We start from the raw sequence: 17,409 nt of genomic DNA on the forward strand, positions 1-17,409 counted from the left end.
ATCTGTTGAATTAGTTGAGAAAGACATATATAAAATTATGTAGATGCATATCTCTATTATCTGTATACCTAATGAATGAGCCTTTCTCTTGAACATTTTCCATTAAGTTCATTAATAAACCCCTATTAAAAATACAAGTGTATAAGAAGTACAAAGAAGGGAATTCAGAATTACAAATGTTGAATCCTCAAATTTCATGTGTTATGCTGGATTGTTGCTCCATCTTAATATTTATGTGAATGTTTGGGTGAGGCGTGTGGTGCGTGTGTATGTGTTTTTTTTATTTCAATTAAAAAAATTGTGAGGTGCATAATGGTGCTATGAGCTAATAAGTTTCTCTCAAGAGAGCGTGGCTAGGAAAGTAGGTCACAGTCAGAGAACATGTACCAAATTTTCAGGTCTTGCAAGTCAAGAAAGGGGAACAGTTGTTTTAATGGGAGGAGAGAGGTGAACAAAGAGTCAGAGAGTGTTAGAGTGACTTATGCTATTGTGTGAACTTTAGGTTACTCGATCAATGGCTGAAGTGATAATAGTCTGCTTTGGGATTTTCTCAGTAGCTGTTTAATTAAAGAGTTTGCTTAAAGAGTTATTACAAGAAGAGGGATTGGATGAGGAAAATTAAAGATAAAATATCAATTTAAAGTTATATCAGTAAAATATGTTGTTCAAGAATTTATTTGAGGTTGATAGGATTTAAAATTATACTTATTCACTGCTACTATATACATACATATTATCTACATAATGTAACAACATAGATAAAAGTAGGAACAATCTCTGCTTTTTAATAAGATTCCCTGTATTTTTTTCATTAATCACTGTTTGGACTGATACTCCAATTTTGAAGTCTGTGTCTACTTAGTTAAAATGTCTTCACCCTTTCTGCCCCCCAATATAAATATAAAAGTGTCCTCCAAAGAAATATTAAAACATTCTGTCATTTACCTTCCATGGCCTCCTTTTTGTTAAAATAAAATAAATGATCGTTGTTCAGAAATGGTTAAAAAATAGGGACTCCTCTGGGTAGATATTGACCACAAAATGGAATAGATCAAGTGGAAAAAGAGAGGATGACTGAACCATGACAAAAAAACCCCCAACACTGATATGATTGATATAATGTGCAAATCTATCCTACTGTCTGCCTGACTTCAAACTACAATGGCTAGCTATCCCTCTAAGGCAGAGGTGGGTAAAATGTGGCCCGCCAGGCCATTCTATCTGGCCCGTGGGGGTCCTAAACAATTTAGAAAATTAATATTTATCTGCTCCTGGCTGCCTGCCATGCAGCCCTCGATGGCTTGCCAAAACTCAGTAAGCAGTCTTCCACCCAAACTAATTGCCCACCCCTGCTCTAAGGGTACATAAAAGGATTACATTTTGATCAACCTAACCAAGGTCGGATCCACTTAAATGCCCAGTTGTGCAGGTGTTCATATGGTTTAAATCAAACTTAATTCAAGGAAGGGTTAACCTAGTTATGAAGGGTTCTACTGAACACCTGCACATGTTCACAGTACAGTCCCAGGACTGGGACAGCCTAGCCACTTGTCCCAACCCTGGGGCAGTGCTGATCCTAGCCCCACTAACCCTGACTGGGCTGTTTTTATTCTCCCCAACTTGCCTCTGCAGAGCCATGGGCACCCACCTTCAGCGCATGCTTGCATGTGCCACTCATGGCTTTGGTTTAGGTGGTTTAAAACACCTTAAGAAGTACTGAAGTCATGGAGTCTGAATATTGCAAAATAAAGCTGTGTTTGTAACTGCAAGTTGCTAATTTAGACTAAAATAACAATGAAAACAAAGTAACTAGGAACATTTGTAATTTAGTTAATGGCTTGAGTTCAAACCCAGGCTATCTTGAGTTAGCTAATCTGGATTAAGAACATTTTTCTTTGGAAATAATGTTTTCCTATTCTCTCCCTTCTTCCCTCCCTTCCTCAATCCCTCCCACACTCTCACAGGATGGGCACAGCTGTTTAGAGGACTGTACACAGTTTTATCTCATATATATATATCTAGATATATTTATAGATATAGATATATCTAGATATAGATATATATAGATATCCCAAGGTTGTCCTTCAGAATACCTTTTTAATTAACATATGTAAAAATTCTTTTAACATAGTGGTGAGGACCTGGCAAAAGGACAGAGATACGTGGGACTATGATATTCTTTGTTCAAAGTGCTTGAGACAGAAAAGTGCTGTCCCCAGAATAATTATCAGAGTTCCTGGAAACTGTATAGAGCTAGGACAGGTTTTCTGTTATGTACAGGAAAAGAATTTGGAATAGGAAGCTTGTCTTTTACAGAGAAGTCATATGTAGTTTTCATATTATTATTATTATTCATATTATTGTTTTACGCACTGTCCGGGACTGATACTTCTTCATTGGGATAAAATCTTCAAACTTTCAATCCTTTAACATTATCCACTTACTGAGGAAATAGAGGCATGACATGAATTGTTTCAAAGGGTTGGTGTACATTTCTGTTATGATGTGTTAATGTTTATTTTGTTTTTAAAATGCACATTTTTCCTTAAGTTATATTAGAAGGAAAACCGGGGTAAATTAAACATTTTGATATTTGGAAATTTAAAATGCCTTTTATCTTTTATAGCAGTATTCAAGAACAACAAAAAAAAAGGCTAGTAAGATTAGAAGTCTTTGGTTAATTTAGCATAATGGTGTTAAGTGCTTAGAATAGTCCGATATCAAAAATGCAGCCAAGAGATATCCTGTTGTCCTTCTTTGGTTTTGAAGAATTAACAAATATTTTTCATTATAGTATCTCAAAGATGCATAACAGTCATAAAGCATTTCTCTGTCTCATTAATATGGGATGTGGAGAATTGACAATTGCATGTATTGTGTGTAAAAATAATATTAATATGAATTAATATGAATTAGTTAAATTTACTCAAAATGTTTGCATTTTTATTACTTTATCAAAATTTCCTTTTATTCACATCATGTGATTTTGGTTGATCTTTTTAAAACAAGAAAGTTTATGCTTAGTTAAAAAGGTACTTTTATTTTGTTGGTGGTTTTCTTTTCTTTTCTTTTCTTTTTTTGTTTTCCTTTTCTTTTATGAAAAAATAAGTAAAGGCTGCACAGTTTGACAAAAGTTTAAATAACCCTAGTGTTGCATGGGAAAAATGTTTCTTATGATCACAAAAGCATGATTAAGTAGGCAATGTTTTAGAGTATATTGGCATTCAATGTTGAATTTTGTGCACATGTTTTTTATTTTGTTGAGAAAAACTGCATGTCATTAAAAAAGTGGTTCACTTTCTTTTCTCATTATTTCATTTTTTTTTATATGTGAAGACACTGTAAATTTATTTTGATTTCATTTTCTTTTTGTTAGATTTATTTTCCTCTGTAGTGACATGTAGAAAGGTATTTTTGGTATCATTCTTTGAATTCTTTAGGCGGTACTATCTAACTTATGAAAAAGATTGTTCACATTTGTCGCTTATTTATTGCACATCTCAATAAAATTATAATTTCTCTAATTTGCATGTTACAGAAATGAAGCAAGAACAAGAAAATATTAAATTAAAGCGAGAAAACATAAGCAAACAAGTGGTCATTGACTGAAATAATAATGTGCATGTTGTTTTCCCCCCTTCTCCCTCCTGCATGCAGGGATTTGGTTTCGTAACTTTCGAAAATAGTGCTGATGCGGACAGGGCGAGGGAGAAATTACACGGCACCGTGGTAGAGGGCCGTAAAATCGAGGTGCATGTTCAAAATATTTTCCTTTTCATCTTTTTTATAAATGTCTGCTTCACTCTCATTTGTTGTTTCAGATGCATCATTGGTGTCTTTTGTGTGCTCCCCTTCTCCCTTCCCATTGTTTATATATATATATTTATATATAAAGAGAGATCTGGCCTTACTTGGGTTTTTTTTAATTATTATTTCTTTTGTACTTTATTATTATTATTATTATTATTATATTATCATTATTATTGCTGAAAGGTGGATGACAGAAATGAGACCATATGAAAGCTTTAATACTTTGCAGTTATTATTTTGGATGTTTTGTAAATCAATGGGTGCAGTAGATTCCAAAAAACAATGAGCAAAAAATAAAATTGAAAACAAAATCAAACAGAAGGTCGTTTTTTGTTTTTGTTTTTTATTTTTGTTTTTGTTTTTTCGCTGCAGGGTTGATGTGGGATCCGCAGTGGCTTCCAAAAAAAAAACACCTCAGATTGGGAGACACTAGCATCCAAAAGATGTAAATGAAGAAGAAACAAAAGAAAACCAAATCCAACCTGGTCAAAAGCTTGATTGTTGAGTAGCCACCAAGCTACTTTACTTGGTTGGGCTGAACCCGTCCATCTTATCAGAAAACAAAACCAAATGTTTTTCATGCCACAGGATCCCCTTCAATACTGCCTCAAAATCGTATTTGTTAGAATAAAAAAAGAAAGAAAAAATACCAATTGAAAATGCTGTCGTCTTTTGAGTAAGATGTTGCATATTTTGCCTTTTCATTTTCCCCCTTCGACGGTAGCGCTTAGGGCCCTCACCAAACTCTCAGTAACCATGGTAACTGTATACATACCCATGCTGGCGATGGTGCTGAATGGTAAGTGGAGAAGTCCATCTGCCGTTTCACGTATTTAGCGCTGATATACCACGTGAATTTTTTTGACTTGTTGTATTAAGTTTTCTTGATGCTACATTTTTTTCTATATTGGTACGCCTGTAATTGAGTGTACGTTTTAAGCAAGCCTGGGAGGCACTGATTGGATTGAGGATATGACTTCGTGCACATCTTACTCAGATTGTTAACTCCATATTGTGTTAAATAATGCACCCTCTTTTTATCCTTTCGTTAGCTGTGATTTTAAAGCTTGAATGATTTTGTTAATTCTTGCAATGAAAAAGGCTCTTGTTCCAAGTGTTGAATGCTAGATGTTGCTTTTCCAATGGTACTTCTCTTCTAAAGGGTTATGTTGCACACTGCTAAAATTCGTTTGTCCCTTTTTTTGACATTTTCTTTGTTTCCTTGTACCTTGTCTCTCCCCCTCTACTCCACTGCATGTTCCTTCATATAAGTTTTTTTTTTAATATTTATTGTTTCAGTGTTATCATGGAATACAAGCATGCTCTTAAATCTTAAATTATGCAGTACCTTTTAATTTGCTTTTAATGTCTCTTTATTAAAGTTTAAATGATATGATGTTGCTTTATTGAAATGATTTGTAAGTTAAAATGGTTATGAAAGTAAATGTAATTATAAATAGTCTGATTTTGTTATGCACCTACTGCCTTCTATAAATTAAATTGCATTTTATTTTTTACATAACTAATAGCAGTAATAATGCATGCATTTAATAGCACCATGGGCTCTGTCTATAACATTTGCTAATTCAGTGTTCTATGTGTGTAGGTAAATAACGCGACAGCACGTGTAATGACAAATAAAAAGACAGTCAACCCTTATACGAATGGTAAGTGCACAGGATTTTTACACTTTCCTTACTTTCTTTTACTGGCAAATACCGAAGTGCATGTGGGCAAGATTCGTTTTGCAAGTTACTCCCTATAAGCAGATTTCTTTATCAGTGTAGGACCTGCTGAAGTGGCCTTTCCAAGGACTAAGGGGCCCATGCATAGGAAGTTTTTTGCAGGTTTAAGGCCTGTGGTCTCATTCTTATAACTTGCTATGCATGGGTGAATTACTGCACCCAGACAGAGCTCAGCTGAATTCCTCTTAAGATTGGAGGACTCCTTTTGATCACAGATTTCAGGATTGGGGCCTAAATATGTATCTACAATAATTGAATATAAATTGATTCTATATGTATAGAATATACCATGTTAGAAGTGGTTTGCTCCCTTCTTGTTTTGTGTGGTGTTTGCATTGCAGTTAAAAACCTAATGACAAGAGTCAGTTTGCCTTGGCTAATGGATGTAACTGGTAGTAAAAGCGTTTCTTCCATCTAGCATGAGACACTTGTTACTGGGTGAAACTATATGAGATGCTTTACTGCATAGTAGACTAATTTACTGCACAGTAAAGCATCACCATCTACATGTGTGCAGCAATTAGGGCTCAGTAGATTAATTAAGTGCACGGCCGGATAGTCCCATCAGATACAAGTGGTATCTGGCTATGCAGTGAATTATTGTGCTTAAACACACGTGTAGACAGTGACATTGGGATTAGTTTACTCCCACTCAAATTGAGCCAATCCAGGTGCATTAATTGCACATGTAGACATACCAACTGTTATGAAACACACAGTTTAGTTCAAGGTCTTTTGTTAAGTTACAGTGGTTAAGTTACAGTCAGTTGTTAAGTTAAAATTTGTTGAAGATATAGAGTAAACAGTAATTGTAGCATTACAGTTATGCCTGCCATTTTTGCACATGAAGCTAATTTCAAACACACCCAAAATTTATGGCAGTATTGTTAATTTTAACAAATTGATATACTATTGGAAAAATTGGGAGGCCTTTTGGGTAATCTCAGAGAGATTTTTTTTGGAAAAATGTTCATCCTCCCTTTTGGAAAGGTTTAATTCATTGCCCACAAGGTCTTTTTCAGTTAATTAATTTTAAGAACTCTTGCAGCTCTCAAAGTAAACAATTCCAAAATTGAAACAAATTGAACTTATCTATGGTAATGATTTGTTCCATTTCACCTGGATACTGTAGCTATATGTGTTTTCTTTTCAGGTTAATGCTGTTTTTCCCCTTATCTCAGTAGAAGTTGAACATATATGATCTATAAAGGCAGGTTCCACAGCTCCCTGAGACATTCTTCAGTGCTGAAATATAATGCACTTTGTTTTCCACATTTTAGAGCTCACTAGTGTGATTTTACTAAAAAGTGGGGTGAACAGAAGTGAGCTGCTTTATTTTTTAATTATTTTTGTCATACTTTTTCCTACCACAGTAAAAATTAAATGTAATAACACATAATAACAGTTCTCAGCTTGACATAAAGTTATTGAACCTCATTATAATAATCAAAGGGGAGAAGAGAGAAGGGAAATTAGGATTTCCTCAAGCTCTCCCAGAAATTTTTCTTTCTTTAATATATTTATGTAAATATGTATTTCCAAATGATGCAATTAAGAAAAATCTCTTTCGTTGCTGCTGATGTTTATATAGCATGTTGCCTGAGCCAGGCAGACTTATATCTTGATAGGGTCATTCATATTCATTTCAATAGTAAGATGGATCATTTTCACGTGTGAGCATTTTACTTTGTCTAATATGTTACAGTGATAGAAGGATAAAAGTTTTTTTTATGAATGATGACATTCAGTTTTGCATTCATAACACTGGAAAAGCTCAGAAATGGAATTTTCTCTGGTAAATATCAAATACCAAGTCCAACCAGAGGGATGCTGCTGCTGTGATGGCATGCTCAAGATTGCAACAACTTTAACTTGAAGGTTATTTTATATCTTTGGGAAAACTTACTTCTGTGTCACACAATGGAGGTGTTACATTGCTTGCATATTGTCACTTTTATTATAAAGAATCATTAAAGTATGTTGCTAAAAAAGGTCCCTCAAGGTTCCTTGTCTCCATTATTTTGAGTCATGTCCTTATAGGCTAGATCAAACTATTGCCTCTTGTTTCATGCTTAAAAATCAACATTTAAATATTTAAGCCCACATGATACGTGGTACCACTTAGACATGTGGTACAAGTTCAAAGTATTACGTATATGCATTGAGCCCCTTTTGAGCTCCTTTCAACAGCTAGCTGTGATAGAAAGCCATAGATAAGGGTTCGTGTAATATGTTCCTATTATTTAAGACCTATGACCCCATATAGGGATCACCTATAGGTAACTGCCTCACTGTCAGAAAGATAAATATGTTGGGCTATAACATTCATTATATTCATAGGAACAATACGCAGATGTGATTTCCAAAGACATGCTTTAGCTTCTTCAATCAATATTCCCATTATCAATCACTCACTTTAGATTTGTCCAGCCTATGTCTCCCACATTTTGGTCCAAGATTGTTGAGGGCTATAGCTAATACTATGTTAGTTTATTCTTTGTTTTAAGATATATTTTATAGATCAAGACACTTGACCAAACCTTGTGGCTTAGGCAGTTTGCAGAAATGAATAAATGTTATTGGAGAATTTTGGCGCTGGGGCCCAAGCTGATTGAGGAATGCTCATTACAAAATAAGAGAGGGACAAGCAAGGACACCATGAAGCTTACTTTCACACTCCCTAGATCAATGGCTTCCCTCCCCTATGAATAAAAAATCACCATTGCAGATCAGTACAAGTAAGACAACTGTCCATGCCTTTCTTCTTTCCTTTAGCCATGCTCCACATGTCAGGAATGAGAGAGTTTTCTAAGAGCCTCTGGTCCTTACCTGGGGTGATCCTTTACTGGTTTCCTATGCCAAATGTACAGCCAGAATCCACTGACTTTTTAGTGTAGAGTAGCTGCACTGCAAGGGAGAAACTAGTCTTAGAACTGGAAATAATTATTTTACATTATTTTGTCCATTTTCCTGCCACAGCAGGTTTACTCCCTTCAGTGTACAATTCTTTCCTGCAGTGTACTTAACCTGTATTTCTTTGGCTGAACATATGGGGGTTTTTTTTCCGAGTTCCAGCTTTTAGAGTGTCAACATGAGGGGGAGATTAGTGTTGTGACAGTAAGACAAATGCGCAAAATTACACCCACTGCAGAGAATTTGCCTCCTCCAACTGCTAATCCGGGGTTCCTTGGCAGTTTCTCACTCTGATACATCAGCTTCTATCACACTTGATTAACCCACACAGTTATGGGCCAGCACATACTTCATTGACAAGACAAAGTAAAGTTTAATTGCTGTTATTTTCATGATGAATGAAGTCTTTTCTGTATTAGCTTCAAAAAGTTAGATGATACAGCCATCAGAATGGGGGTGGGAAGGAAATGAAATATGAGAGTGACTTTCAGCTGTGAGCATCGATCTGCATCTCCCAAGATCTTTTTTTTTCTTCTGGACAAATTGAGGAGCCATTAGTGTAACTTAAAATCTGAGAAGTATTTGTCAGCTTCCATGACAGCAGAAGCTGATGGATCGAAATTCAGTCAAATCACTCATCTCTTGCACTACACTGGTCCATGAGCTTTAAGGAGCAAATGAGTTTTAAATATGTTAAGGTAAGACAGAGAGTTAGACTTTAGTACAAGTTTTTAATGGACAAAACATTTAGAGAATTCCACTAATTAAAAAGAAAAAGAAGACAGAAAATGCCAGCCCCTAACCAGCAATGATTTGGCAGTCTTGTGGAGATTTACTCCTGAAAGAATCAGGGTAAAACTACCAATATAAAAGAGAGAGAGAGTTAGCTATCTGAAGTTAGGTATAAGGCAGGGTAGAGATGCACCTTATACAGAACATTTACAGAATTCTGTAAATTGAATCAGAGATGAATAAGCTTTTATGAGAGAGAGCTCACTGCATCAGATACTTCATCAAAAGGGAAGATTTTGCTTATGAAAGCTTATGTGTCTTTGATCCAGTTAGTCTATAGCAATGTTTCTCAACCCATGGGTCATGACCCAAAAGTGGGTCACAGGAATACATGAAAGGGTCATGAACAAACTTTAAAAATGGATACTCCTTTAAAGAAGAAAAGCATGGGAAACTGTGGCTTTTCCCTTGCAGGCTGGCCGAGTTCCAGCCTACCAGGGTAGTTGGGGGATGTTTGGCACCACCCCATATCCACAACCCTCCCACCCCACACAGGCTGGGGGCTGGGGTCAGTGGGTCATGAATGAGGGGCACTAGGTCAGAACTGGACATCAATGTTTACAAATGGGTCCTGATTCAAAAAAGGTTGAGAACCATTGCTCTATAAGGATACAACATCTTTACCCTGTCTACTATCTACCAATATATGTTACAGTGGTTTAGTTTTTGTCTGTCTGCCTCCAATTCAGAGATTTGTCTGTTTAAACACAGACCGACTTTTAACTGCTCCCTTGCTGCCTAGTTGTAAGGAATTGTAATAGCTGCCTACTGCTGTGTAAACTATTGTAAGGTAGAAAGTTTGTTCATTCCAGTTTATGGACTAATTTATGTTGGTATACAAAACTAACGTAAACTCCCCAAGGTATGCACACATCCACGATCTCACTTACTTTATAGCACACAACATAATTATTAAGTGGTGTGTCTGTTTGTGTGGGTGTGTGTGTTTTAGAAAGGAATGTAAATATTTCCCATCGTCTCTATGGGGTGTGTGTATGTGTATGTGTGCACGCATGCTCAGCTTTTGCTTAAAGATGACCAAACTCTAAATGTAACAGACACACAGACGCAGGCTCATAACTTTTTATGTACAGAATTTTGGGGGTTTCTTGAGTTGAAAGAATAAAATACTATATACACATACACATTTGTTTAGCTTCTAGCATCCAAGTCATCTCTATCACACACGGAATTATGTTTGTGGAGCTAGGTTGAATTAGTTGTCAGTGAACACCTCTCGGCCTAGGATAAAATAGGAATGTGCAGATGAACCTTTCATGAGTTAGATAATTTTTTCATAATTCTCAGCCTTTGCATAGGCAACGTTTATAATAGATGTGTTTTGTCATATTCACATTGAAGGGCAGTGGGAAAGAGGTATAGGGAAACTTCTCATGGTTTCTGACTAGAATGCAGTGTTTGCTAGCCAGAGTTTATCAATCAGTATTTTATGAGCATCAGCAGGTACAAAATGTAATTTCTTTTTCAATTAAAAAAAATCTTTGGTACCATTATTCTTATTTCATGGTTAAATTGCCAGAATCTTATTCATATAAAGATAAGCAGTTTCATCATTTCTTCACTGGTATGGCTACTGTCATTAAATGGATATCTCCATATCAAATACCCATTAAACATGGTTGTCCTGAAGTAATTGCTTTATATATGCTCTTATTTCCTATATATAAAAGTGACTTTTATATCTAATTATATCTAATTATAATAGTAACTCAATCCTGTTTTTTTTTATGTTTGCTTCAGGCTGGAAATTAAATCCAGTTGTTGGTGCCGTTTATAGTCCAGAATTCTATGCAGGTAAAAATATCCCTTTACTTGTTGATTTTATCTTGTGTTTTTTATTGTGGAAAGTTTGTCAAGTGTTTAGAGTATAAGCTTGTTTCACATTGCTTGCCCATTGCTAGGAAGTCCATAATATAGACTTTTCCTAAATAACTGGTATATACCCCTAGAGCAGTGTTTCCCAACTGGTGTGCCGCAGCACATTGGTGTGCAGTCAGGCACGTCCAGGTGTGCTGCAGCATTTTGGGCTGGAACCACGCCCCCTGCCTGGCTGGAGTCCCACCCCCTGCTGCCTGCTGCTGTGGACACAGATGGACAGAGAGCATGGTTCCAGCCAGGCAGGGGTGTGGCTTCAGCCCAAATGCTGCCGTGTGCCACCCCTCCCCATCGGCATCCAGCTGGCTGCATGCCATCCCCTGGTCAGTGTCCGGCTGGATGCACATCACTCCCCCCACCTCTGCTCCACGTCCGGTGTGCCATGGTGCTTTTTATTTAGGTAAGTGTGCCATGGGGCAAAGAAGGTTGGGAAATGCTGCCCTAGAGTGCATTCTGACCAATGGTATATGATGGGTAATAGAAAACAATGTGAAATGTGCAGCAAGATTTACATTTTATAGATTTTTTTTTTTTTTAGTATATCAACATGTATACTTTTGCCCCAAGGAGTACTTTTGACTAGTGAAACAGAAAAATATAATTCTGAACTTTTTTTTTTTTTTACTTTTAAATATTTATATTTTAATTTTTGTCAACATTTTATTTATAATTTTTTATGTATGCAACTTTAAACCTATTTGGGAAGATGCAAAAACCATGCTATGACTCCAGGTTATTCATAATTTATTAGCTATTTAGGATTAGAATAGTTAAAGTGAAACAGGCTTCTTTGTTCATTCAGTCTAAGCCATTTCCAAGGCAGCATAATATACCAGCAATTAAAGATATATCACATCATACTGCATATACTGAAATGATTGGTTTAGAAGCAGTTGGCACTGGTTTTATAAGTAAACTTTTCCAGCCATAGCGATTAATACTACAGCATGTCATATATCATGAATTATTCTTTAGAATTGTTGTTGCTGAATACAGACATATACAATTCTGAGATGCATCTGACTTTAAAAAGAAATTTAAACTTTTAAATACTAATCTATATATATTGTATCTGGTTAATCTATTGAATCTATAATGCAGCTGTTGATACCTGGGCTAAAATCTCATAGGAATCAGCGGCCCCTGCCAGACATTAAAGTAAATGTGCAATGGGATCTGATGTGGGATCCCAAAAATTATGCTTCTTGCCAGGTCACAGATGCATCAGATCCCATTGCACCATTTTTCCAGTCCAGGGGGAGCCCAAGCTCAGGCTCCCCCTGCACTGGTAAGTAGCAAGCTTGGCTTCCACCCCATGCTGTCCCACAGCTGGGAACCCCATCAGTTGATCAGAGCTCTCAGTGAGGGGGATAGGTACCATGCTCTTCCCCAGCTGGGAGTCTCTTCAGCTGATCAAAGGTCTTAGCCAGGGGTACACATCAGAACCAGGGGAATGCACCTTCAGCTGAGGGGCTACCAGCCATGAGAGTGCAAGAGAAGTACAATCATCTGAGGAGTACTCCCAGCCTCTGGAGCACATGGGAGTCTTGAAAGGCTCCCATGTGCTCCATATGCTGGGCACTGCTTCAATTAAAGGTATGATAAGAACTAGACACAAAGTTATTACACACATTTTTGTTGCCAAATGTTACACATAATTTGTTTTATGACTTTGAGGATTATTCCTCATTTTATTATACCATTAATTGAATAAAAGTATGGTCAGGTCACTATTTAAAATGTGATTAAAGGTAACATCTGTCAGGGGCCAACAGAACAATATTTTCATTTATTTAAATATAGAACTAGGCCTATATTCAGTATCCTTTAGAAACAGTACTGTAAAGCCATTACACTTCAGTTTGGCCTGACCTGAATGCATCTGAGGTCAGTTTAAATATCTCAACTGACTTCCCTGGATTTTTAATCTGGTTGTTGGAGAATAGATGGTAGCTATTTTGAAGGGTGTACCTTATGAAAGCAAATATTTTGATTGCAAAAGGCAAGCAACTGTTCTGTTTTTAAGTTTCTAGTTAGGACTAAAATCATATACCATTTTTGCTCAGATAGAAGATAATCCTGATTATAAGAAGAAACCCGAATACTTAGATTCTATATATGGAAAAGTTATGAATTTGTTTTAGTTTTCCAGGTACAGGTTTCCCTTGCTTTATGTGGGTTCTCTGTATGCAAATTTGCTCTTATATGATGACCCTTTTTACAGCCAAATTTTGTTATATGCTAGGTAAGTCTGTAGGGGAAGGGGCAGGAGGAGGGACATGGTGCAGCCCAGCGGCTGCAGGTAGGTGGCATCGGCTGCTCCTGGGAGCGAAGTGGAGGGAACTGTCAGTGGGTGTGGGGTGCAGCTCTTACTGCTGGATGCACCCCTGAAGGGCTGCGGGCTGGGGGGGCTGTGCTGAGTTCTTCCGGGGGAGGGGGGGTGTGCCCCCGGATCTGCACAGCCCAGTCCCACGCCAGGAAGAGCCTGGTGCTGCCACCAGCCCACAGTGGCAGCCTGCCCTTATCCCATGCACAGATCTGGAGGCACACACTCCCCAGGAAGAGCCTGGTGCAACTCCCCAGCACACAGCCCTCCCAGTGTATGTAGCAACAAGAGCCTTGACTCCTTTTCTCACACCCTAAACCCACTGACAGTTCCCTCCACTTTGCTCCCTGCTGCAGCCCTGGGAGCAGCCAATGCCATCTGCCTGCAGCAGCTAGGCTGCGCTGAGCCCCCTCCTACCAGCCCCTTCCCTAGCCCTAGCCCCATTCCCTCCCTCACTGCCGTGGGAACATATCCCTATTTGTTACCTTATAAACTGCATTCCCTTTATGCAAATTCAAGTTATGTGCAGTTTGCCAAGAACACATGTACTGCATAAAGTGAGGGAAACCTGTATAGAATCTAATTATTGGAGGTTTCCCTTGAATTTGTCCCCCTCTCATTGCTACCTCAGGGAAAATAAGTCTAGGGTTTCAGGTAGCCCCTTCCCCCTCTCCTTATTGTCAGACCCTGATGTTCCTGAGCACATGGAAATGAGAAGTAATTTTGAAAACAATAGCCTTGAAATTAAACTTGGCTATAGTACTTTGCATATAGAACACATACAGTTGGTTCATGGAGAATTGATGCATGTTACCTTTCCTTGAAACTACTGTAAGTTTTAATATAGGTACTCCATAAATACACTTTTGAGCAGCTCTTTAGCATCTACTTGTATATAATACAAACTTTGCATGATATTAGTCCAAAGCCAAGGCTTGATTTACCATATAGTTTATGGGGCTGGGTCCCACAAGAATCAACAGAATTTCAAGCCATAATGATGCCATATTCAGCACTGTTCAATATATGTGTGTACTCCAGGTATCCCCCACAAAGGAGCTATGTGCTTATTAGCCCCACACTGAAGACTGGAACTGGGTATTTTTGTCATGAGTCCTGGAATCCTCCAAAAGTTTATATGCAGATGAGGCACAGAGCAACTTGGTCTGGCTATACCTCATGGAGGGCAGGGCCACACTAACCGTATGTAACAGTGTGAAAGAGAGAGTGATAGACAGATTCTGGGGCCCTGTTTAGTGATGTCTGTCAGTCATTTAAGGCTGGTGAAGAAATAGGAATAATTAGACATGGGAAAGAAAGGCACAGCTCAGCTATTGGAGTGAAGAGGAAGTTGAAATGTAGTTAATGTAGTGGTCACCATGGCTTGAAAAAGATTTGACAGTGAGGGGGACTACACTTAATGGGCACCATCATATATTTTACTAAGATGGGCTGTACTAAGTTATCCTTGTGGTAGGTTCCTATCAGCATGTTTGCCCAATATGTGTGGTGTTTTATAGTCATGCTCATTGCTGGCTTCATTTAAGTATCTCCGTAGTTCAGGGGTGGGCAATTATTTGGGCTGGAGGACCATTTAAAGAGTTTCAGTGAACTGTTGAGGGCTGCATGCATGCACTGCACTCGCTCTCTCTCATTCTCTCTTACTCTCACACACACACACACTCACACTCACACACAAATGCACACACAGACACTCTTACACACTCTCACATGCATATACACTCACTCACACTGTCTCACCCATACACATGAAATCCCTGCAGCCAGGCAGAGGCCGGAACCAGAGCAGCAGTGGGAGCATGAGCATGAGCATGAGCTCACTGGGGGCTATAGCATCTTATCTGCACTTCTCCTTGCTCCTTCTCCACTCCACGCTAACCAGCTTGACTGACACTGCCAGTCAGACAGGAAAGGGGATGAGAGCTGTACGAAACTGGGGGCAGGGCTGTCGCATTTACAGCCCCATGGAACTGGGCTGTGGTGGGGGGGCGGAATCCCTCCAGCTCTGTGCAAACCCTGGCTTGGGGGCGGGGCAGGGCAAGGGACTCCATTCCCTCCCTTACCTGCCCTACCCCCGGCATGGTGCTGGGTACATGGGCAAGCCTCCAGCCTCTTCTGGTGCCATGGGGGACACGGCAGAAACAGTCCTGCCCACCTGCTCAGCACCACAGGGTCAGACTCCATTTCTCAGGTGGGCAGATGGGTGGGTGGGGCTGCTTCTGCCCAGTGTCCCCCTCTATGCCAAGAGAGACCAGAGGTGGAGCCAGTGCCACCACCTGCAGGCCCACTAATTGATTCTATCTGGCCCAGCAGTGGCTCCAGCTCTGGTTTCTGCTGGTGCTATGGACTGGATGGAATCAATTGGTGGACTGTATGCAAGTAGGCTATATGTATCCATCTCTGTCTGTTATAGTTGGTTTCTATTGCTGAGCACATGCTGCTTTTTGCAGCAGTTTAATGATAGACAGTGTATTTAATGCAGTTTCCTTGTATGTGATTATAAGACAAGGGGCTTTTCTCCCATGCCAATTGGGGAAATATAGCTGTTCTTGTATTCAAGTAAATATGGTATTGCTAATATTGGTCAGTAAATCATACATGAGTTTCATGCTAACTTGGAAATAGAGCCACAGAACTACTAATCCTACATTTCCATTGTGTCAGCTTTGCATGTTTGTATATGTAGTTATAGTCCTATCAAGTAGGCCTGTGTGAAGCGGCTAGCATTCACTTTGGATTCAGCTGATTTGGGAGACAGTGATTCGATTTGGTGATTTGAAGCACTGTCCCGAATCAATTCAGCTGAATACACAAGTCAGTCCCCCCTCTGCTCTCCCAGCCCCAGCATGGCTGCCCTGCCTGCCCCAGCTCCCTGCGCTTTGAAAAAAAAAGCCCCTACTCACTGGGTGCTGCTGGGCGGGGGGCAATCCTCGCTGCCCCCCACTGTCACACACCGTTGTGGGGGGGGGGGCACTGTACAAGCCCTCCAAACCTCCGAGGTTGCTGCAGGAGCTGGTAAGCCTGGGGATTTTTTTTTGGGGGGGGGGGTTCTTAAGGGGCTGGAACTGGAGTTGGAGCTGGAACGGGTGGGGCAGCCAAAGGGGTAGCTCGGGCAGCGGGGTTCAGGGGGCTCATGACAGAGCCCCTTACACAGTGTGGGGCGGTGGAAAACAGCAGAGATTGCTCCCCCACCCAGCAGCACCCGGTGAGTGTGGGCTTTTTTTTAAAGCACCAGGAGCTGGGGCAGGTGGGGCAGCCATGGGGGGGTTGGGGGTGCAGGCGGGGGTTGGCAGGGGCTGGGAGAGCAGGCAAGGGATGGGGCCTGGCAGAGGTCACCCCATGGTCCCCTCCCCCCCCCCCTCCAGCCCCCTCTCCTCCCCCGGTTACTTACCAGCTCTGAGTCCAGCTCCAGCTCCCTCCTGCAGCGGGTGTGGACTGCCCTAATCATTGAAGCTCTCCAAATCTTTTCTGAATACCTTTTTATTGGTCCCCTGATTTGATTCAGATTTGGAGATTCAGCCACCGAATTGGCCCAAATCTCCTCTGAATCAAATCAGCACCTGAAGCTTCACATAGTCCTGCTATCAAGCTTTTTCAATATTTGGAACAATATTTTTCAGTATTTGTAAGTGTGTGTGTGTAAATGTGTACATACATATATACATCAATGTGCATTTCTATTCACCCATCTAATTAAAAATTGGAAACTAAAGTTTAGTTTATACTTTTTAGACAATAAATTAGGCTAATAAAGACTTCCAGGGAGATAATACTTGTAGCATTCACTTCAGTGATTGTTGTAATGCATGTATATAAAAAAGAACATAACGGCAGTTAAACATTTCTGTTACTTCCAGAGTCTTGGGTAGAGACAAAGGTTTTCAAGCAGTGCCGTACTGAAGTCAT

At 39.4% G+C, this 17,409-nt stretch overlaps 1 protein-coding gene across 35 annotated transcripts in view; it reads left to right on the plus strand.

Annotated features, from left to right (window-relative positions):
* The window catches only part of RBFOX1 (RNA binding fox-1 homolog 1), a 1,765,957-nt gene that overhangs the window by 1,609,100 nt on the left and 139,448 nt on the right, over positions 1 to 17,409 (plus strand). For all 35 annotated transcript variants that reach the window (XM_059716749.1, XM_059716748.1, XM_059716737.1 and 32 more), the window contains 3 exons: positions 3,658 to 3,750; positions 5,417 to 5,477; positions 11,022 to 11,075. In XM_059716749.1, the coding sequence (XP_059572732.1) occupies positions 3,658 to 3,750; positions 5,417 to 5,477; positions 11,022 to 11,075 (208 nt within the window). The remainder of the gene's footprint in view (positions 1 to 3,657; positions 3,751 to 5,416; positions 5,478 to 11,021; positions 11,076 to 17,409) is intronic.

This window comes from Alligator mississippiensis, chromosome 13 (assembly GCF_030867095.1).
Source record: "Alligator mississippiensis isolate rAllMis1 chromosome 13, rAllMis1, whole genome shotgun sequence".
NCBI classification, from domain to species: domain Eukaryota; kingdom Metazoa; phylum Chordata; order Crocodylia; family Alligatoridae; genus Alligator; species Alligator mississippiensis.